The 24,283-nt window shown below is 43.1% G+C and overlaps 1 protein-coding gene across 3 annotated transcripts in view; it reads right to left on the bottom strand.

Moving 5' to 3' along the window:
• LRP4 (LDL receptor related protein 4) overlaps positions 1 to 19,818 on the bottom strand; it is an 83,738-nt gene extending 63,920 nt beyond the window's left edge. For all 3 annotated transcript variants that reach the window (XM_032112290.1, XM_032112289.1, XM_032112291.1), the window contains exon 1: positions 19,608 to 19,818. In XM_032112290.1, coding sequence (XP_031968181.1) covers positions 19,608 to 19,692 — 85 coding nt within the window. In that variant the 5' untranslated portion in view covers positions 19,693 to 19,818. The remainder of the gene's footprint in view (positions 1 to 19,607) is intronic.
• Between the last annotated feature and the right edge of the window lie 4,465 nt (positions 19,819 to 24,283).

Genomic DNA, 24,283 nt, shown 5'->3' on the forward strand with positions numbered 1-24,283 from the left:
GTGTAACTATGGCATTAGAGCAAAACTACTCCCTGTTCTGGGAGAACACTGACACAGGTAAGCATCTCCTGCCCAAATTTAATTTCTGACATAACACACCTGGAACAAGGATTATGCTTCTGGTATCACTCCTACTCTAACACAAACATCAGGTCTAAGACGACATTTGAACCTTCAATACACATGCAACACAGCTTAATCAATATAAGAATTTAACTCCAAACTGTGGGAATGCCAAGCTTGCTGCCAGCCCTGCAGAGGTGGAAAAGAATGTTTAAAGGAGGTGGCCTGGCTAATTTTTCCACATAATGCTACAGAGAAGTGGGCTCACATGATCTCTTCTTGACCCAATCAAGCAGTTTCATGCTGTTTAGGTATCTCCACTGCAGCTTTAGAAACAGGGGACAAAACCAGCATATAGCTATGAGTCTACCTGTCTTTGCCAGGGCTACAGCAGTGGACTCAAGCAACATTCAAGTTGAAAACCTATCAGACAGTAAAGGTGAAATAGTTTACTTTAAAAGAACATCACTTCTCTGATTTCTTCCAGTCTGGAGCTGTGACCCAGATCAAATGAACTAGAAGCTGAGAGATAATTCACAGGTAATAGAGAGAACAGGAAATCAAGCATAAACCCTACAGAACAGCTAAGCAGAAATAAGCTAGACATACCTAGCACAAGAAAAGGCTGTACTTCCAGTCTACAGCAACACTTTGGATTAAACTACACAGGAGGGGCTTGTCAGCTATTCTTCCTACTTAAAGGAAAACAAAAAAACCTCTAGACTGGCTGAGCTGAAACCACTACGCGTTGTCTGCCTTAACCTCCCTTCTCCTTCAAATCCAACACTGATGCTCCCCAAACCCTCTCTAGCTTTAGCATGGAAGCTGACAAAGGTTCCTTTTAGAATCCTGGACCACAGAAGCCAGAGAGAAATCCATCCACCCATATCTATTTTTGTCTCCTTTGCATATACAAAATTTCTTTCGCCCTCCTACCTCTCAAACCCATCTCACCCTCCTCCCCTCAAAAGCGATTAAGGAAAAGCTGTAGAAATATTTGCCCAAAGCCAGAGCCTGTTGCTGGGCCCAGCTGTATTGTTGGTAGGAATACACACAGCAAACTTTCACTGTGAGGAGCCCCGCAGGACTCCGGGCGCTTCGGGGAGGCTTTGTGAGCCCAGCTCTGCATGCACTAGCCAGGCTATTGTGAAAGGGAAACAGAAAAAAGTGTTACAAACCCCAATGCTCTCCCACTCTCGTCTCCCCCCACCTCCCCATGTGCCCCCCTTCCACCAGCCGCCACCTTCCCCAAGACAAATCGAGAGGGGAGGGGGCCACTGGTGAAGAGACTGAAAAGGTTTCCTCAGTTAGATTTAAGGCAACAAGTCAGGGCTGCAAGGAGTCCTTTATCCACCAGGGAAGCCTCCCACTGCTCCAGAGCTGGGCCGAGCGGGGATCCTGGGGGCCAGCTTTCTGAAGGCTGCCATTGATTTGTCACTGATGATAAGTGAGGCCGGAGTCGTTCCCACCATCGCCTGCAGAGGGGACGACTCTCCCACAACGCCCGGCAGGGGAGAGGGGCGGCAAAGGAGGAAATGCAGAACCCAATGGTTGAAAAAATCCCAAATGGCTATTTTTCCTCTAACGAGCTGCAACAAAAAGGAGCAACCGTGCTGAGACCGAGGCAGGGGACAAGAGGCAACACTGCACAGGGGCAGCGCAGTCACTTGTCAGTGGACAAACCTTCCCAAAGGAGAAAGAGCAGGGGGGATTTCTTCAGCCTTAGCCGCCAAAGGGCCTCGCAGTGCCAACTCGGTCAAACAATATTGCTTCAAAACCTCTCCAGCTGCTCCCTTGCCAATAGCTTTTAAACCTGTTCTATTTACATAGAGACACTCTTCTCTCAAGCACATGCTGCTGGAAACTTGTTCTTCTGCTTTTTGGGAGGGGAAATCTTTTCTCACAGTACTAAATAAATGAGAGAGGCTAATGAAGCACCATGTCTAAAAGGTGAATTCCCAAAGCAACAGGAGATCTTAAAGGAGCACCAGAGCTCCCCCAGGGAACATACAAATAGAGCAGCAGCTGCCTGGGCAAGACCAGATGCAGATGGGTGAACTGAAAGCAAGACAAAAGGTGGAGGGGGAGGAAGGCTGAAAGAAAAAAAATCAGCAAAAGAAGTAATGATCCTTGGCCTTTCTGATGTAACTAGTTAGGAAAAACCATCAGAACTGGTTCAACTTGCATTATAAAATGTCTCTCTTGTGTTTCAAGACACTGAGGATGTCTAGAAGTAAACAGGACACCTTTCCTTTCTTTCCCTGCCCTTAGCAAAAGCCCTCAGCTACCTTCTGCCCTGGCCAGGCTGACGCACACAGGCCTTGTTGCACGGCCTGAAGAGCAAGAGGCACGTCTCCAGAGGGAAAAGAGAGTCACGCCTGCAGCTTCTTTCCAGTTCAATCAGACTAGACCCAGCAATCCAGAGGATCTTATCTGGCAATACATTACCTCAGGACACTTGTGCACAGTTCCTAAAGCACCAGTTTATAACCCAGCACGCTAAAATATACGGAAGTTGCCAGGCTGTAAACTGTGACATTCAGCAATATTTTACCTCATATTCAGCCACTCAGAGGCACAGGGTGGATCACTGGGAGTAGTAATTATTTCAGATATTCTAGTTAAAATTTCTTGGTATGCAAGAGAGCACAGCCTCCACGGACCCTTAAGATGGGGACGAGCACAATATCAGAACCTTAACAGATAAAATCCAGCCCAAAAACTTCATGAGTTTAAACATAAAAAAAACCAAAAAAACCCCCAACCCCAAACCTCATTCATATTTGGGAAATAGCTGGCAACTAGTTAGCTCAAAACACAGGTTTAACGTTCTTCTTTCCAGAAATATCACTCTCTAATCAAGCAGCCACATCCTAAACCAAATAAAGCTTTTGAGCAATCCTAAAGTGCAACCCAATTAAAGCCCATTAAAGACCTCTGCCTCCTAATGAGAGAGAACTAAACATCTCCTGGGCTTGATGAACTAACCACTCAGACTATTGCCACTGCTTGGGGACGTGGAAATAGGCTTATGTCCAGTAAGACTCCAATTTGCACACCTGAATAATCTCAATAGCTACATGAGAAATGGGATTAACAAAGCCAGTTTCAGATGGATTCATCTCTAACAGTCCATTTTGATGCATCTTTTGCCAAATGGAGGGAGAGGATTCTTTCATGTCTAACAAAATGCAAACTCATGAGGAATCTTCACCCACAGCCAAGTTGCTTCTGTGGTCCCTTCCCTTTATTGTGAGGCCTATTTTCATGAAACTTCTATTCTCTGGGACCAGGTTTTTTTTGTGAGAAGATATGCACACATATTGAAATAACCATTGCTTCCATAGAAAAGCAGGCTAAAGATGCCTGCGGATTTTTCTCACAAGAAGAGTCTGTATTAACAATATTATTAAGAATGGCTTCTGATACTACTTCCTGGACCAAGTTCCAGGATTTGAAGTGCGTATCTTAATAAAAGATTCCTCATAAAGCTCAGAAACCATTTAAGCAGGCACATCATTCAGCCCTGGAAGAAGAATTTTTCATACTCGAAAAGCTTTTAAACTCTTCTGTGTCCTCCATGCAAGCATACTTCCTTTTGCTAGAACCATGATCTCAGGGCCAGAACCCATGAATAGACAGCGTGATGTCTCCTGTCTTACAGTTGCATTTACCACAATGACTCAAGAGCAATTTTCCTTCTGTTATTCCACCATACTTTGGGGAGTAGGGTACAACAGACAAATCAAGTTGAATCAAGCTTTTAAGCCAATTTGTGGGCATTGCAAGACATAATATTATTCGGCTAAATATAGAGTACCTCCTCTGATCAAAGAGCAACCCAAACCCATCAGTGCTATAAATGCTACCTAAAATGACTGGATAACAGTAGAGAAGTGACAGAACACAGGACTACTTGTCTGCTTGTAGCAGAATTTTATCTCAAATAATTACAGTCTACCTTGAGAAGTTTCTGGGAGGTTTTTCAGTTGAATACAGACTTTTTTCACTCTCTTTCCACACCTAAGTGGAGAAGTTATATACTAATTATTTTCAATAGCTGTGCAGTATTTTTTCAGTCAGGAAAAAAAAAAAAAGAAGTATTTCCAAGGAGGGAAAAAAGGCCCTAGTGCGCAGTTTGTATCTTGACTAAATTAGCTGAATTTTTCTGGTACCTTATGCTACCATTCCCAGACACTGTAAGAACGTAACATTTACTCCTGTGGATCATTCTCTAAGTAGGAACAGCTGGTACATTTGGACCTTAAGCCAACAAACCTTGATGAGTCAAGATCAGATCAGCTTAAGTCACAGTACCCAACTAAGCTACACACCATTACAGTCATGATAGCATCTATCTCAGCTTCAGAGGCTGAGCTCAGTTATATTTCCCAGTTCCTGGTCCTTTATTCTGAGGCTGAATGTGGTCCACTAAGTCCAGATTCTGAGAAGCATGCTTAGAGTTTCACTACCCTCCCTTCATTTTTTACTGTACGTTATCAAACGATGTGGAATTACAAATAGCAACAGCATTCTGGAAATCATTCCCATACCCCTCCTTAAAACTGCACAAACACTTGGCAAACTGAATACATAGATGATGATTTAGGTATCAAGGCCTCAGAGGAATATGTCTGTTTTCCATGGGGAAGATAAAATCTCCTGCCCTTCATGCTGTAATCTAGTTTCTTGATTTCTTTCCAGGTACCCCTCTGAAACAAACCTTCTGTGCACAATAAGCAAAAGACAGAAAGCAGCCTTGACTTAACTATATTTAAGTGATAACACAACTCTCAGGTTCTCCAGAAACACAATTATGTTTGCTCAAAACGGGAAAGAAGCTTCAGGAGGATGATTTTATATTCATCAGCTGTGCTACCCTAAAGAACTCTTAGCCCTCCTTCCCTTTCTCCCAGTCCTAAAACCCCCATAAACTGGCATAGCTTTGTGCAGCCTGATAAAAAGACGGATGAGCAAAAGTGGCACAGTGGGCAACAAGCTTCAAAAAGATGCAAACTTGAAGGATCTTCCAACTGTTCCTCACCCAGCCCAGTTTGATTTCTTCTTTTGCTTCACTGCTTGCAGAACCATGGCCTCAGAGGCAAACTGACAGAAGTAGTTGGGGCCATTTCCTGTTTAAGGCTTTACAGATGTGTCTACTACAGTGGCTCACAGGTTATTTTCTTCTTACAGTCTGCTTACCAAGTGTTTGTACATTTGGAACTAGGATAGGCATACTACTGTGCTGAAAATTCTTATGAAAAGGAATAAACACAGTGAATTAGGTCATTCTACACTTGAGTACAGTAAATGTTTAAAATTGTAACATTCTAATCTGGGGAAAAGCCACTGACTTTCGTGTGCAGAAAAAAACCAGCTATTAAGCAACCAGTCACCACGGTTAACTTCTTTACCCTCAAAAGAAAAAAGTCTGTGGACTCCAAAATAAAGTTGTCAACTATCCTTAGAGAAAAGTAAAAAAATCCCAGACCTAGCTATTATCACACCTGGCCCAAGAACCATGGGGAATCTTTATGCTACAGCTTGCTACGATGGCACTCCCAACCCAAGTTCTGTACAGCTGATCTCCAGGGGATGCAGGGAAAACCACTTAAGCTATTGGGTAAATACAGCCACTGGAGCCAACTATGTGTTTACAGAATTCTACCCAGCAATCTAGCTTGCTGCTACAGAGTAGCAGAAAGGAACATTTAGTAATTATTAGGTAAAGTTGGCCACAGCTAAACTATCCCAAGTCAGGAATCTAGGGTTAAAACTTGGATTTCTAACCAAGCCCAAGTTAAGCTTCTGGTCTCAAATTTCTTGACTTTTGTGATTACATGGTTAAATACCATTCTGTGATCCATCCTAAGAGATGCTACAGTCAGGATAGGGGAAAGGGCGGAAGAGTCGTGGACACAGAACAGATCTCTATGAGCTGGGTTTAGATATGATGCTCCTCATTAGACTAGTGCCAACTGTTTATTGAATATGCTGGCACATAACAGGAACATGCATTATCCAGGGCAAAAAGAGCAACTAAATCCTCTTTAAAGGACATTACATCTGAGAAGAATTCTCACTCTCCCAGTATCAGACCTCAGATGCAACAAATGTCTCTAATTGTGTTAATCTTGCGTGCAGCATATCAGAGGAGGAAAAAGAGTAATTAGAGAAAGGCAGCTTCAACAGAAGGACAGGATGGAGAAGACAGGACAAGAAGCATCACCATATAGACTAAAAGGCAGAGCTTAAGTGGAGCCTCTATTTACTACATTAATCAGTATTTCATTGAGGGCTTTTTCCTCATTATTTCATACATCTGTCAATTTAGCACATGTAGAAATTACTAATTATTCAGAGTAGGGATTGTCCTTACTGTATGCACATGCTGCATGTAACACTGTGAAGCTCTGATTTCCATTAGAGTGAATCTTTACGTGATCCAATTGACAATTCATGTGTAAGATTCATCCTACACACATCTTCCCCTTCAGCCTGCCACATATTCATTCAGGGAGAACAGGAATGGCCATTTAGACAGCTTATGTTTTCCCACAGCTAGCTCTGTCTTCCTGTGACTAACCAGACACTTCGCATCAGCACTGCCGTTTCTGCATCAGCTCAGGAGAAGAGTGGATTGTGCCTTCTTTTGTGTGCATGCCCAGGCCAGGCTTGTCAAACCACATCTAACTACACCAGTGGAGGGTGGTGGGGAGAGCAAGCAAAACTGATCCAGAGTCTGCGAATAAGGGTCAAAAACCAACTCTCTGCTAGACATCAGTCATTTAAAAGGCAAGATTAAGGAAGAAGAATCAAGGCAGTAGCAAGGGGATAAAGCTTTTCATATTCAGATTGACCATTTCTCGGGCAACAACTCACAACATTAGTTTGTGGTAGCCCAACTAAAATAAGATAGTAGGTCTTTGCTTCCAACCCTAATGAACAGAAGTTTCCACCACAAAGGGCATCACCAATTAATGTACTGCACCAATTGCAACATCTATGGGTTGATCTTTCATCACACTTGGATGCTAATACAGCACTAAGACTGTCATACAAGTAACAATACAATAAAGAGGCCTATGCTTACATAAGCCACAGAAATTAAATCTTGGGCTTGAATTCTCATCTTCCCTTGTTTCTAGGGATAGCCATTCCAAATTACTATTAAGGCAAAGCAAAGAAGCAGCAAGTCAGTGCCAAAAAAATGCTTGGTCTTGCCTCCCTCTGTCCTTCCATCAGGTCTATACTGATGAGCAATTCACTTCAGCTTGCCAATACCACACAAACTGTGGTTTCACCATCCTGCAGGCCAGTTCTGTGACAGACCAACAAGCTGGACTGATTCATCCAGCAGATATCTACACAGACCTATCAAAGGGACAAGAGAGTGAGACTGCTCTCTGGGTCAACCCACAGTTACACCAGACTAGGCGCAACAGGAAACCACACCCCTGGGCCAAGAAAGCCCAGCAGCTGGAGGCCAAGCCACATACATTGCAGGCAGAGAAGAACAATCTTCAGCAGTGACAACATCATTGCACCCCCACCAAAAAAATTTCTCTCTGAGAGATATCAAGCTTACTAAAAGAAAAGGCAGCAGGAGCAAAAATTCCTCCAATTTTGCTATTCCAGAACATGGGCTTTATCTTACCGTAAAACTGTATATTGGTGACAATATTTCCCATAAAGCGAGATTATCCTAAACCCTACTCTGAATCAGTAACATGCCCTTGTAAGTCATTTGGAGTTGCATTCCTAGTGCCACCTGAAACAAGCCACCGTGTCCCAGGCAAACCAGACCTCCATGGTCCAACCCACCGTTCAATCATTTTAAGCAGTGTGTTTAATTTACGAAATTTAAAAAGGAGGAGAGAACTAAATTGATAGATATGAAGGAACAGAGGACTGGCAAAATGCAATTCATGATCCATAAGTCATCTCTTCTAGCATGCTTGCAAAAGACATGGATCTGCAGAAACGCAAGTGGGCAATAACTGGGGACAGTTGGAACATTGTTTATTTCCTGCTAGCAAAGACAGCAGTTCAGGCCTCCAAAGATAAATCAAATTTCTTAACCAGGTGGAATCCATACAACAATGGACCACAGAAAGAAAGGAGCCAATTCACAACAGCAACAAGAAAACAAAATTACTAGAGATTTTAGAGACGAGTTCTCATCAAAATCTGCACTTGCAAAGAGCCTCATGTTACATCAGAACTCGCAGCGCATCCCACCACAATCAATTCAAAGACACTTTTATTGGCAAAACAAGCTCTGCAAGTGTTACCCACATGTAAAAAACAGCACGCTTGAGTTTCTTCCAGAAGTGGATTCAAGATACGAAGGGCCTGTCTCCACAGAGGCTTTAACAGAAAGGGATACATGGCATGGAGTCCAAGGATAGAAATTAAATGTTCCAAAGAATAACATTTTATTTCTAGTAATATGAGTGTTCCTTGCTCTAATATATTTTATATTTTACTCATAAGATTATAAAATGTTCTTCTCAGCCTCTCCTTTTAGTTCTCATTCCAATATTTTTTTTTTATGGTATCCTCCCTGTATCCAACTTGCAATCCAAACTGCACATGCCAGTTCAGTATTTGGTAAAAGTCTGACTTGATTTTGCACTTTTCACTTAGCACTAGGTGCTAAGTAGTAGAATAACTTTGCACAATAACTCGTGGCAGTCTAGTTGGCTAGCAGGGTCGGACTTCTTTTTTCTGCTATAGCAGCTTGTGTTCTGGTTTAGATGCTGACTAGTTTCTCATGTGAATTTTGGATTAAATTATTTGCTTCCCAAGCGTCAAAAGGCGTGTCAAACCCCAGAAACAATGTTTTCATAGGCATGGACAGCATTTTCATTTGGTTTCAATCTGTGATTATCTTGTACTTTTAGGTGGAGACAACTTTTGCTGCTTTGGATGAGATTGCATAAAAAGAATTGGTATTGGTGCTGCTGAGATCAGCAATGGAAATCCTTCCAGTCCTACTCTGTAGCAATCATTACATAGATCTCATAGATCTAGTAATTTTATGTCTTTGCACATCTGAAAACAAAAAAGTTGACTTCCCTTTGGTTACAATGGAAGAACATACAGAGCTCTGGAGTTCGTTCTTATGGGAGTCAAATATTTAATTTGCTCTTGATTAGTATAGGAGGAAAATCTCAGCACTGTATTCAGTTCTCATGGTTTGAGCAGTTGAAACACGTCCTACTTGCTGGGGCCACTTACACAGCCAGCACAGCCACACAGAGCCTTAGGCATGCAAAGGTTCCTGAGGGTCATTAGTGTGGGCCTGTAGAGGGTCTGTGCTGTCTACCCATCTTAGCTCAGTCCCATCCCACAACAGATAATATTCTCCTTATGGAGTTACTGTCAGTTTTCTCCTGTGAGCCACCCCCGTTCTGCTTGTCTCTAAAGGGCATGGAGCCACAAAGCACATACCTCGGAGACTTTGGTATGCAGCCTGCAATGTCAGAAAAGCTGGCTCCTGAGGCTACCTGGTCTTCTGGGGTGCAACTCAAATGGCCCTCTGTCCTCACAACACTTCAAGAGGCAGGTTTAGCATTGCCACCGTATTTAGTTTAAGATCTTGACATACAGGATGCAAAGCATGTTGTTATATTGTTCAAGGAAAAAACCAAGACAAACCCAGATAACATTCTCCGTGCCTTTCCCAGATTAACCTGCAGGACCAATGCACTGCAGTGTATTAGCCAGCAAACGTAGGTGTTTTGGCAGCTGTTCCTGTTACTTAATCGAAGCCTGAGCTCAGAGCCTGTTTTGCCTGAGCGAGTAAGTCAAGATGTACATACCAAAGATGTCATCTCTACCTCACTCCCTTCCTTGCTGGAAGGCTTCTTCTGTCTGAGTACTGTTTATTTTTATCCTACAATTGATGAATTGTACATAGGTCTAATTTGCCCTGTTATTTCTCCCATTATTTCTATATTGCAACTGTGTTAGGTTTCACCTTGTATACCCAATTAAGCTAAATGGGGTTTTGCCAAGCTTTTAAAGGCGGCAAGTGTCTACTATCCCCTCTTTCTTGCCAGTCTGCTCTAAAGTATCTCATCACAAAAATTGCTCACGGGTCCTTTCTCAAAAAATAATCATCTGAGTTTCTCTTATTCTTCCAGCATACATCATCAAGTTTGCCTACCCAGCTCAACCAACCAAGAAAAAGTTACTACATGGTATCACAGGAATTGTCCTTTTTTTTTTTTGTTTTAGACATTCCTTTCAAGCTTAAAAGTTTGCTCACAGACTTCTAAAGACTTGTGGGTGAAGAACTAACCATAAGAAGGCAAGAAAAGAAGCACCAAAAAAACACCCAACATTTTCTAGGGACAATTGACTGGAAAACTCAAACCTAAGCAATTTGCTTATTTTGTTCTAGTCTGGAATTTGCACTAAGAGCAGCAGAAGATTACAGCTCCTCATCTTCCAGTTCACAGAAGGCAGGTCACAAACAAGAGAAACCTCAGAGAAATAACAGGCTTCTCCTGTTAGTAAGCAAGCTGCTTCAAGCCAGTTTGTAGGCAAAGGTTGCAGAAGTCAAGGAACACCAAGGTTGGTCTTGCTTGAGTACTTGTAGCATAGAAATTACTCAGCATAACTGCCAAAGATGCAAGGATGACAAATCTGCCCTTGTAGAGGAGTTGAGGCACAGACAGGGGATCCACCTGCTTCCCAGACAAAAGAACCTCATGCCTGGAAAAAAACCCAACAAAACAAACAAACAAAAGAAAACCCCCTAAAACCAACAACTAACACCCAAAAGGCCTAAAAGTCTTCTGTTGTTTAAGGTAATGCTGACTGCAGGTCTGAATTCTTCCATACACTCAAAAATGCAGTGAACAAAGGCCTACAGACAGTATTGATTCATGAGTGGTGACAGTTCAAACTGGAACACATGAGGTTACCACCCTAGTGGTGGAGACAATCGCTTGGCAATCAACTGTTCATGAGTCAACACCCTCTTGCAGCTGCTGTTCACTGGATCAGGAAAGAAGTCAGATCCAGAGGCAGCCTTCCCTGAGATAGCAAAGGGCCATAACCACACCAACCAGACAAATCAGTCCTTCCCTGTTTCCAAGTCAATGCCCAAGAAAATTCCCTTCACCACTGCATCTCTGCATGCATACAGCTCTGAACTCAACCTGCTCTTTCCTTGTATTAAACTTAGGTCTGTTTGCAGGGCAATGACTGTTGCTCTTGAAGGACTCCTGCCCCGGTCTCCCATTTACTCCTACATCAGGCTTTCTAAGATTTAGACACTGAATACTTCTATTTGAGAGCCATGATAAAAATGCAGATAGCCCTCTAGCATTCCTATTTACCAATGACTATTCTGTCCTATTTCTTGGCTATTAAAGCCTCCAGAATGGCAGCCTGCAATTTATCTCCCCTTTCCCATGCCACAAATGCTCTAGTTTTCTCTCACAGACAGACTCATTATGTTTTTCCTCATGCTAATAGGTACTATGCTGATCAAGGCCCTTTTATAAAGGCAGCACAAATTAGTGGCATGTCCTCCAGCCACAAGAAACTCAACTCAGGCTTTTCAGGAGTAACAGGCTTCAAAAATCACAGTGAGGAGAACACAGCCTCTGAGGCCTCAAAAACCTCATTTCTTAAATTTGCCAAGCCTGAAGAAGTGGCAAAGTCTGAATAACAAAGAAAGGACAGCAGTAAAGATGGCTTCCTCTTAAAAAATGCAATTTTAATTCAGAGAATTATCCCACCTCCTGGTTCATCCTCAGAAGCTTGGAAGAGAAGCAGGAAATTACAACCCTGAGAGACTTCTCTCTCTTTTTTTTTTTTTTTTTTTCCCCCCCTGCCCTCAGAGTTGCAAAGAAAGGATTTGACTATTCAGCAGTTATGGAAATTTAGAACTAAAATCTGGTGGGAGCACAAAGGAAAAGAAAAAGAAAAGAGGAAAAAAAAAAAAAAAAGAAGGTGTGTCTTTACTTTACTCTAATCCTAGATCCCATGAGACAGTTCTGATACACTGAATGGCTGCACCTTAAGCAAGAAGCTCTCCCAGCACTACCAGCTGTCACCAAGTCAAATGAACTGACTGAGCTGGAGATTCAGGCTAAAGAAGCAGAGTGTGTATTTCCCTCTAACCTTGCATAGTGCCAGAATGCTTCTTACAAGCCTTTCAGAGAAGAAGGCTGAGAACATCGGGTGCCTATGTTTTAACAGTTCACAATCATGATTCACTCTTTCACACAGCAAGTCTTAATGGGGAAGGGGAAGAGAAGTAGGCTCCTTTTCCAGGAAAGCCGCAATTTTCTGCCACCAGACTTACAACTTGCTTCTGTATCCAGACTTCTTACCAAACCCACAGTAATCATCTATTCTCACTTCATGCTTTTGTCCAGGCAATTATCTCCAAAATTCCAGCTTCTCTCTTCAGTTCTGCCCTCCCATTTCATACACTTTTCCAGACAATACTATCCTCCAAAATACCTTCCTGGACATCCCACTCAAAAATCCTTCTCGTTTATGTGCTCCCAAGGCTGACAGATCCCACATTCCACCACTGCAGATAGTTCCATAACCACCTCTATCTCATGGGCTCACCATCTCAGTGTTCTGCTAATAGTCTCCCTTTCCACCTCTGACTCCATTGCTAGGCTCCTAATACTTCATAAAATCACCCCATTAGGTCAGGGACTCTACTGTCACGGATTCCTAACAATTTGTCACATCCTCCTTTAAAGCACTAGTAAAGTCAGTCTTTCCCTGTCTCAGCAGTTAAATTCTGCTCAGTGCTCACCTTCACTTTCAAAATTTCCATCTTTTATCCTACCTAATTAACAACTCTTTCTGCCATCAGATCCCACATAATTACTCCACTTGGATTTCCTTACACTACTCTTCTGTTCCGTTGCCAGCTCAAGTCCTTGGCTCTCATTTCCAAAACGCCTATCTTTGCTTCTGTTAATATCTATACTCCTATATCCTCTTACCTTCTTCTCATGGTTTACTCTTGCATCTGCTTCCTCATCTGTAACTTATTTACACAGTTACCAGCTTTCAGTAGTCTTTGATAGCAACTCCTACCCAAAAACTCTCTCTATCTTTGTTCTAAGAAGCAATTGGAATGAAAAACTTTAGAAGCTTTTCCCATTAAACCAAAGCTAAAGGAAATTTAATTAGAAAGCTATACCATTTTAATATTGACCTTATCTATCCCAGTAGAATTATCACACCCCTGATCCTTATCAGATGTCAGATGTCCAATTAAGACTATAAGCCCTTTGGGGCAAATGTAGCCTCTTCCTTGATGTTACACAGAGCCACAGCACCTAGACCAATCCTTAAGTTAAGAAAAACACCTTGGAAAGTCAAAGAACTCGATTTTGCCAAGGGCAACACCACTCTACTGTGATTTGTAAATTATCAGAGAAGTTAAAAGTCCTCACTCTTTGAAACTTCAAAATGCAAGAATAGGGTTCCCCTCAACAGAAATAACGTCTTACCACATCTGACAAGAGAGGAGCTGGGTACAGAATGCACTGAAAAAGTTTTTCCATGGTATCTCTAGCTCCTTCCTGCCTCAAATCTCCAAAGCCATCACTTATCCACTTCGAAACAGCAGGAGAGTCACTTCTTTTTTCCTTCTCTTTCCAGAAGGAGCACAGCAGAAATAAACCTCGAGTGATAAATTATGCACCACTTTTGTGTGGCTGCCTCTTGGCCAGACGGGAAATTTTTCTCCCAAAGCCTTTTGTTTCCAGCTTTGATCCCAGTGTTGGATCCGCTCTGTTCAGCTTTCCCTCAGCATGGAGGTGAAGGGAGAGCTGACACAGGCCAAGTTCAGGCTTTCTGCAAGTCACAGTCAGATCTTCCATTAGCCTTCTCCCCTCCCCCTTTCCAACTGGAACTCTCCTTGAGTTTGAAAAGATCCTATTAAACATTTTCCAGAGGGCCTTACAGAGGATACATTATTTTGATGGATGCTGGGACTAAAGGAGGAGGATTTCTAAGTACAGTGAAATAATGGAGTTTGTTCTAATGGGTTTAAGAGATGCCCGGGGGCACCAAGTAAGTTCCTTCTCTGCAAATCAAAAACACAGAAGACCAGAAAATGGAGCCGAACAACTGAACGCCAGGAAGCGGGGAAATCGGGCTCTATTTAACTGCTGCTCTTGGTTACAGCCAACTTCAGGCTGCTTGGAAAAACAGCACACACACACATCACTGGCACAAACTTAACAGGAGAAAACAAAGAGACAACAGGGGTCAAACTGGGGGTGGCAAGTAGGAGAAGGATGCAAGGCTGGGTCCCCACCCCCTACCAGAGAGTCGGATCAATTATCCTTGAATACTAACAAGATTTCTGATTAAAGAACTGCTGCTATGCAATAGAAACAGAAAGCTCCAGCAGCTGGGAGGGGCTGTCAGGCAGTAACAAAGAGACACAGAAGACTATGCCCTGCTAGGGCATACGGAGGAAGTCACCACGCTGGTAGCCAGGAGAGGGGTCTCCCCTGCCTGGAGTCATGATAGCATCTCACTGCTGGTAGATTTAACTCCAAGAGTAAAACTCCACCTTGACACTACAGAATATGCGGTCTGTTTTCAGGCAAATACATTATCTACTGGAAGCCTTGCTGGACAACAGTTCTTTACACAACCTCATCACTACAGTACAAGAAGGTGAATTCTATTCTACCTCTAACCCACTCAGGGAAAAAATCTGGTGCTTTTTACTTCTGAGTATTGCAACACCAGAAAGTTGTGATCAACATACAACAGTTGGAGAAACAAGATCTGTGCTGTCTTCAGTCATACATTTTTTGACAAAACTGCAACTGGCAGTACAAACATTGAATATGCATCTACATTACTGCCTGTTAATCTTAATGGTTTGTGACTTGCTGACTGGTGGCTAATACCAGAAGAACCTAATCACCTAAGAACCTCATGACAGACAAAGCTTCTGTTAATACTTTTCAACCCACAGGTGTGCTAACATGCTTATACCAGAATGCTTAATGTATCTCATACCATCAGAATTGGGCTCGTGACACTTCAATTCCCTTTTTCTCTTTGTCTTCTATATTAAATTACATAATTCCTTGATATGAGGAATTTCAGTCATTCACAATTTAGCACTACAAAAGTCAACAAACATCAGCTCCATTTGATATTTATAAAGTCTTTATGAAAACTTATTTTCCTGCTCTTACATAGTGAGTCTCCTTTCATCTACACTCATAACAGCTGAGGAAATTTGCTCCTCACAGAAAGACTGACTACAGTTCAAGAGTCCCCCAGACTAAATGCACAGGCTGGAACACTTCAGCATTTAACAGACAGTTCTGCATAAGAGTGACAAGAAAACATGCCTGGAAAGCTGAAAAACCTGAACATGAATTCACTCACAACAGCAGGGCAGCCAAATACTCCCAGGTAACAGTCCCAGAGCAACCAGATATACAGCACAAATAAACCACAAGTCTACAGAATAACAAGCCCCTGGATCCATACAGTTACTATCTTTGGTACAGAGAAATGGAAATCTACACAGAAGAAAGAAGATATTCAAGGAGCATTACAGTGCCCAGTTTTCACTCAGTAGAGACAACAAAATCCCATAGAAGAGCAATACCTAACATAACAGCAATGGCAAAGAACCACTGGCACCACAGACACAAAAGCAAGAGTCTAACCATCAAGGACATGAGATTCATGGATGACAACTACATTCAGTGTTTTCTGCTGTGATTTGTGTGAAAGACAGCCACCAAATATAGTATGCCATTTAAGGGAGCAGGTTTGCTGTATGCCAGAGCTCCAGCTCTGGATGTTTTATCAGGCAAAGCCAAACATCTTAAAAGACAGTCAGTTTAAGTCTACATATATACTATCTTATTATGTAAACACATAGAAGAAAACATCACAAATAGGTAAGCTAGAAAAACCAGAGGACTAGAGAAATTAAGTATCCACCTTTCTTTTACATGTCTTTTAAGAACGCTTTATTTACCAATTCACCCTTTCTAACAGAGAGTCAGTAAAATTTCTGTGGCTTTATGATCTTTTGACCATCAGCAAGAGAAATGCAAGTATTATTAAAAAGAGAAGCAGTCACAAGCAGCAAAGGAATTCAATGAAGGTTCAGAACATGCATTTACTATATAAACCTATTTTTAAAACCTTGACTGGTTTTTAAGATAATATCTCTTTATCAGCTTTTATAAGTGTTATGAAGCATATATTCTATTGTGTTCAACGGTAGGTTGCATTCTAGGGCAAATGGAGTTGGCCTTGGGCAAGACAATTTCTACTTCACTTCCCACATTTACAAAACAAGGATAATATTTGCCTATTTCACAAGGGTGCAGGAAGATTCAAGAGCACTATCAGACTACAGATCATTCTCATAGAATTAATGTTTTAACTATTTTTTAATGTTAATTTCACTAGTCTGGAGAGTGTTTAGGAGTAAAAACAAAATGCAAATGACTTTAATTTCTTTTTCTAGTTAACATGGAGCAAGAACTGCTTTCTGGTTTGAAATACAAACAACTGAATGTATCTAACCACTTTTTCTTCTGTAACTTCAACAAATACAATGTAGAGAAACGGCTACAAGTTTTCTGCAATCTCATTTTGTGGCCCACAGGAAGAGAATATCCCTCTTCAAGGTTCACAAAATACTCTGGAAATGCAAGCACTTTATGTAACTAAGCACCTATTAATTTTCTTGCTGCATACACCCACACTCCCAATACACAAGAAGTTTCTCCACTGCAGAAAACAGTGCTATAGCACATAACTGAAAGCTTCTGGAAAGAGAATATAAAAGAAAATTGCTTAGATACACTAAACAATCAATAATGTTAACTTCATACTGGAAGATTTATGCTATATGCTTTCCCACTCCATTTTAGTAGACAAAATTGTCAAAAACAAAACAAAAAACCCACCACTTGTCACTGTCCTGCAGCATGTTGCTCTTCATTTTAGAAGTACAGGGAATGCTACTCAGTGCCATCACCACTTTGGAAAAAAGAAAGTCTTTGGAAAAAAGATAATTCAGGGTGATCAAGAGATCTGTGACTATTATCCAAATTGCTCATCAGCAAACCCCAGCAGTCTCAGCACACCCAGGAAGTAGAACATTATCAGCTCCAAGTTGACAATAAGAAAACAGGTGCTTTGCACTTGGCTAAGAGCTGTAGAACCAACAGCAATGCCAAGCACAGGCAGTGGAAATTGTGATTCCCACTGCAAAATATACTTCTACAGAAGTAACACATTCAGGTTTGCAACGATAAAATGTAGTCAAGATGTTTGAGAGGTGAAGCTCTGATAGTAGCTATGTATTTTTCCGGCAGAGCTCCAGGAGCCAGAACAGCAAACACATCAGCCAGACAGGTTCTGTGACATTCTGTATTTATACTAACACAGACCATCTTAACACCAGGTCCTTCTTCACTCCAGCCACCAGCGGTGCATGACATTAGCATTAAATTCCCTCACTACACCTGTTTTTACCTGCAACACACTCTTCCAAGAGCTCAAGATACTTGCAGACCTCTTTTGTTGGTTTGGGGTTTTTTTGGCACAGACTCCTCCAGTTTGAACTGCCACTATCCACTACAAAAGAGTCAAAGGTCAGTCTTGCAGACTTGTTTGCTTTACACTCTTCTGTACTGAGGCAGAGTAGTAAATGACCAAGTGTTTCTAACAATTCACCTGTTTGGCATCACAACTTCTGTGGATGCTTTACGACAGTTAAGCTGCACATCGACCCTGCAGGTACTTCTAAGGAACAACTTTGAAAATTTTCTAGCTAAGTGGAGGAACACCAACTCATGGCAAAGTTTGGCATTTTCTCTGCACCTCCATCCTGATATCGCCTGATGTTTTTCCTTGCTTCAAATAGGAAAAGATTGCTCAGGAATTGTGTCCTTGGTGCAAAATTGTGCCCTTATTTCCTTATCTTTCAATGAAGGAAAAAGGATATTCACTTCTGGAAGCAGTTGGCACATCCAGTCATAAACTTACAGTCACTTGACAAGAGGATACACGAAAGTGCTCTGATGAGAAAACTACTTGAAAGAGAAACAAGCTGCCATAAAAAAAGCATCCTAGAGACATCAAGGAACAACCACGTACTAGCAAACTTGCATTTTACAATCAGACATCCCCCACATGGCTGTTAACAGCCCAGACACATTAACTAGGAGCACCTGGGCAATAGCCAAAATAAAACACATCCAGATCTGTACCTACTAAGAGCTATCTTTTAGATCCTTCTCACTCCTAGAGGGCAGCTAAGTATCCGTGTGGCATTTGGGAACTCAAGAGTACTTCTGGCTTCTAAAAAGCAGGCTTTCTGACACACAGAACTACACCCCTCTCTAGTCAGTCTATCCAAGCTAGCTTAGCACATTCTTCAAAGCTGCCTACAGTTAGGTTTCTTGTTAGAAGAGAAATAATATTACTTGAAACCCAAACTCCCTATGATTGTGCCCCAGGGACAATACTTGTAGAATGATGGAGGTCAGCAGCACCACTGCAAATGCTTCCTGTAGTTTCAGGGTAGCATAGGAGAAAACGGATGGGTGAAATTCTACAGCAGCTGCCAAAGCAGCGAAGGGAGAGAAATGAGGTACGTATCTCCTCTCCACACCCCTCCCCCAAAAGCCTTCTAACTCTTTATAAACAATTCTGCGAACCGTTTAGATGTTTTCCTCTCCACCGGGCGCACTTGTAAAATAAAGAACCCCCCGCACAAGACGAAGAAACAGCAGATACCAGTTGATAGAGCAACCACAAAGCTAAAGTTTTTATGGCGAGACTTCGTGGGACTAGCTCCCGGCTCGCTAAGAGCGCAGCGAAACCCTCCCCTCGTCACTATTTTTGGTACCGCTCCTGCTGTGGCCCCGCTGTGCCAGGGCGCTGCGGGAGGACTCCCAGTCCCCGCCGAGGCGAGGCAGGTAGCCCGGGGCGCCACCGCGGAGCCGGGCTGTACCTTTAAGGGGCCCGTCGCGGCGGGTGTGCGGCTGCATTCCTGCTCCGGAGCGGCGGCTGTCCCGACACGCCGGGCACGGCAGCCTGCGAGGCAACCTGCGCACCCGCCCCGGCCCGGCCCGCCGCTCGCACCGCGGGAACAAAGCCCGCGCCCGCCGCCGCCAAACTTCCGCGGGGAGCAGCGGCCGCGTGGGCGCTGCGGGCTCTCCGCTGCGGAAAGCCCGCTGGCCAGGGCAGCGCCTCTCCGCGACCCGCGCTCCGGCCTGCCGGGGCACTCCGCCGGCTCCAGCCCGTCGCGCCGGGGCACGGCGAAGGCGAGAGCCTCGCGTCCGAGCGCGGGACGGGGCGCGGACAAAGCGCGGCGGCGGGGCGGCGCAGGACAGGGCTCCCCGCCCGGCGGGCGCGGGCAGGTGAGCGGCGCGGCCGGGCAGAGCTCTCCGCCGGGGCACGGATCGCCGCCGCCGAGCCCGGGACGGCATCTGGGCCCCCCGCGCTGCCGCGGGGCAGAGGGTGCCGCGGCAGCCGCTTACCTCTGGAGCGGAGCAGCGCTCCCAGCAGCACCAGCAGGAGCTGCGGAGGCGCGGGCAGGAGGCAACCCCCGCCACGCCGCCTCATGGTGGCAGCGCCCCGGCCCCGCGCCCGGGCCGCCCGCAGCGACGTCGCGGGCTCCTCCTGCGCGGAGCACCGAAGCACGATCGCCGCTCGCTCCGTCCGCAGCCGCGGCAACTCCGGGGCTGGGGGCTCCCTCCCCGCTCCGCCCGCCCAGGCCCGGCCCCGAAGGAGGAGCCCCGCCGGGGCAGCCCCCGCCCCGCTCCCCCCAGCGCCGAGGCACTTCGCAAACTTTCGGCGCGGCAGAGGCGGTCTCGCGGCCGAGGTTCCGCGGCGAGGCACGCACCTCCCTTCGCCACCCCCTGGGGCCGCCCAGAGAGAGACCCCTGGGCTCGCCCAGAGCCCCCGGACCCCCTTAGCCCTTGCCCCGGGTGTGGCTCCCTCACCGCGGGCGGGGAAGCCCTTCCTAAAGCTGCCCCGGTGTTCGGGGCCGTCGGTGTCGGCTCTCCCTCTCCCAACTCCCGCAGCATCGCCAAGGAACATTGCTCCGGGCTCTCGGCTGCGTGCCGCAGGGTTGCCCGGTATCCTCCGGTCTCCGCGCGTTGCCACCGCTTCCCGACTTCTGCCAGCTACCTGTACCCAGGACAAATCGCAGAGACCTTCTCCCCGTCCCGTCCCCGTTTGCCAAACTCCCTTCGAAAGGGAAATATTCGCGAGCCCTTTGCCCAGCATGCATGTTGCTACTTAGGAGAAACATCTAATTTTTCCCTCCGTTCGTGGCAACTAGTCTGCTATTTGGTGTTCTGCTTATAGCCTCGGTGTCCGAAGACAGCTGACTATGTATGAATCTCAGAGACCCTAAAAAAAGATTTAGGGTCGTTTCCTGCAGGAGTAGAAATTAACACTTGGACAATTGGCTTATGTGCCTTCTGTTCTGTGCTGCATTAAAAAGCAGACAGGCTTTTACTGGAAATCACCCTTAGAGCCAGTTTTATGATGCTCTGTGGCATTATTTGACATTTTAATACGTTAGGTTGACAATGCAAGGAGCTGTTGTTAAATAATTAATCTCAGTTGATTTCAAAGTATTAACTTTGACAGAAAGCTGAGTCAGATAGTCCAAACCCCAGACCACAGGGGAAGATGAGAATTTTGTCAAATTTACACCAAAGGGCCAGTGATAGAAATTATCTTATTTAAAGCCTTCCCATAGATGAATCCAGAGGAAGCTGCAATTAATCCCATCCTTTAAACAATCACAAGAAAACAGCACAGCATGTGATTCAGAGAATCCTGCCACTCCTATTAATTAAGCGTAAAATGGTGAAGACAAGGGGTATTATTAAAAATGTCAACATAAAATTAAAACAGGGACTGAGTCTTGACAAATTGAGCTCAGTGAAAAGAGAAAATAATCCAACACAGCTTCACTGAGGAGAACTCCCAAGAACAGGAACACCACAAGAAACAGTAAGCAGCAAACCATGTATTAATCTACTGTACATGGCCACCAAAATTTTTAAAAAGCAGACTTTTTTTTTATATGCAGAACCACTGGTTCAAGATAGGAGTAGATCCACGTTAGTTTAAGAGTTCAATAGCACGTCGACTATGGCATTGAATTCTATGTATTTGGTAGGCAAAGTGTGCAAAGTTGCAGAAGAGTAATGACTAATATAGGTAGTCAAGAGGGACTGGTTGAGGTGGAAAGATTAAAAAACTCTATTATAATATTGACTTGGAATCAGTGACAGACTGAGGCACAGAAAGTATAGGCAATTATTGTAAAGTAATAGACTCTGAGATATCAGAGTTTAAGATGGTTGAGGGGGGAGAGTTTGGAATAGTGGGTTAAAGTTAAGAGAGAGAAAACAATAACCTTGCACTGACTGGGGACTGGCTGACTGTCTAGCACTATATCTCCCCAAAACACAGAGCAACATAACCAAAATTCATTTGAATTTTCTACCAAGGCTAGATCATCAGGTAGTATAACTCAGAGGAGTCCTTCTGACTTCCGGCTCACAGAAGCTTTTAGAAGTTTACATGCTGAAGTACTGAGTGTGATAAAGCACAGACACAGGGCCCAGAACTTCCTGATAATTATATACTTAGGTCATGGAACAGTCTTTCAGCTGTTGAGATGAGTATTTTTCCATGTTTGAAACAAAAGCCTCTTGAAAAATATTGTCCTAAATGCAAATAAATTCACTTGTTAGCTCTTCAGTTCTTCTTTCCCCAGGGAACAATTGTTTTTACCCATTCTGTTAAAGTGTGTTTACCAGTCCTCTGACTCTTGCACTGTATTCTGGCAAATAATTTCCTCTCTAAGCTCAACTCAAACTATATCACTGTCTTATTAGTACTTTTGAAATCCCCTGGTGAAATGTTAGAGAAACATGTAGTACTGTCTTTCACAAAAATCTCCTAAATAGGTTGCAGTTGAACAGACGAAAATTTATATTATAAACTTCTCAGTTACCTACCTGTCGATAAAATACTATGATTGAATATAGCCCTGATTACATGTGGGATCTTTGAGGAATAATTGTAAAATAGATTTATGCAGTGTAAAATGGATATTTATGGTAAAAGTAGAGGAGCTTCTAAATAATGTTGGTAAAAGCCATATGCTTTGGTCTTGCCTCTTTCAGACCAAATAACTTTAAGACTATGTAAATATCAGAATACACTTCAACCCATGCACAAGATAGGTACTTGCTTCTACCCACACCTGTGAGGGAGGAACATCATGAAGTAACCTGCAATAATTTATAGATCACTGATAAGTGATATATAACGCAAGTACTGTAAGACAGATGAGAAAGAAGTAATTAAAATATAATTAACAATTAATTTATATGACAACATGCCCAAGCAAAAAAACTCCACCAGTCATTATAAGTGGAACAGGAAGAAGATTATTATCCTAATAACCATTTTGGGACATAATTCAGACGCACCCCCTCCAAAAAAAAACATTAAAGAAATAAACCAATCCAATGATATAAAGTAAGTGCCATGAAATACTACTGGTAGTTTACATAATTTTCAGGGTGATTTTAAATAACAAACCTGTGCCAGGGAAAAGACAACAAAGAACATGGTGTCATTGGAAAAAGAAGAAAGAAAGGGACCAGAACCAGGTAGGATTATTAGAGAAAATACACTTTATCTATTCTGAAACTGCAAAGATCTTAATAAGAGGTTTAAAGAAAGAAAGGGAAAAAAAAATTTTAAATGGCCTAAGTCTTACCTATCAAAGTACTTTTAAAGGATTCAAATGAGCTTTTCCTTGCAAAGATGCTTCTCCACACCTCAGGTTTCCTAGAAGAGAATGACACATTGGGTAGCTTAATTGTTGTGTTCAGAAAGGTTTGAAGCAATCGTGTTTTAAATATTTGAGAGAATTAATTAATTTACTAGAATGAAAAACGCACATGAAAAATGAGCAAAATGCATTTGTGCTAAATCGAGTTCTCTTTTTTAGGTAATGTAAAGCTCACTGTGTGAACAGAAGGCAGCAGACACTGTACACCTTGTATGGCTTTTCGCATCATCTCACAATGATGATAGAACGACATTTTAAATACAGATAGGGGGAGATGTGCAAGCATCTGATAGAAGGAAACCACAGTGGTCATTAGTCTTTATTCATCAAAATGCAAAGGCACCTTAGATCTGTTTCAAGATATGTCCTGAGTTCTGTTTTGTCTACTATTCACTGACATGAATTTTGTCTACTGTTCACTGACAACTTAAATGATGCAATATTTATGCTTGTAAAATCTGTGCTACAACAACTGATAACCTCAAAACAAAGGCAAAGGGCTGCAAACACTAGGAAGGATGAGATCACACACCCCAAATCCTATTGACATATCAGTCAGGTTGTCCAAAAACCAACCAGGAAAGATACTGTAGTGAGAAACATATTATTCTCAGGAAACGGAATGAAAAATGAATAAACTGCACTGAATTTTGGACTAGGTGTGTTATATATGAGACAATTTGATTTCTTAAATTCCCATAGTACTGAAGCCCCGGTTGCATACTGTGTCTAGTCCTGGCTGAACACTTTAGAAACATAAACACAGCTGAAGAGAAACAAGAAAATAATAAGAACAAGAAATGTATAAATTAAACCCTTTGAGAAAAAGCTGAAAGAATTAGGTATGCCTAGTCAAGAAAATAAAAGCTTCAAGCCAGATGCAGCTTCCTGATATACACAAGAGCTAATTACAGAGATGTTGATCAGCCATCTTCTATGGCTCCAGTTGAAAGACATGAAGGAGTCAACTTGATTTGCAACAAAAAATGCTTAAAGATTTTGCTGATCAGCATTCCAGCTAAGGATTTTTCAACACAGGAGTAGACTGTCTAGGGGGGCTGTGGAATCTTTTCCACTGTATTTTTATAAAAACATGATTTGATAAGCATGCTGCTACTAGCCTTGATATGTTTAGTCTTGATGCAGTACAGACTGGACTAGGCGATCTTTCGGAACCCCTACCAAACTTAGGTTCCACAATGGATATAGTTCAGGAAATTCCAACTGGAAAGATAATTACAAACTCTGCACTCTGATTGATCAAATTCTGTTTTACTAGTGAGCTCCACTAAATAAACAGAAAAGCCATGAAAGCAGTAAAATGTT

The sequence above is a fragment of the Corvus moneduloides genome, chromosome 6 (assembly GCF_009650955.1).
Source record: "Corvus moneduloides isolate bCorMon1 chromosome 6, bCorMon1.pri, whole genome shotgun sequence".
NCBI lineage: Eukaryota > Metazoa > Chordata > Aves > Passeriformes > Corvidae > Corvus > Corvus moneduloides.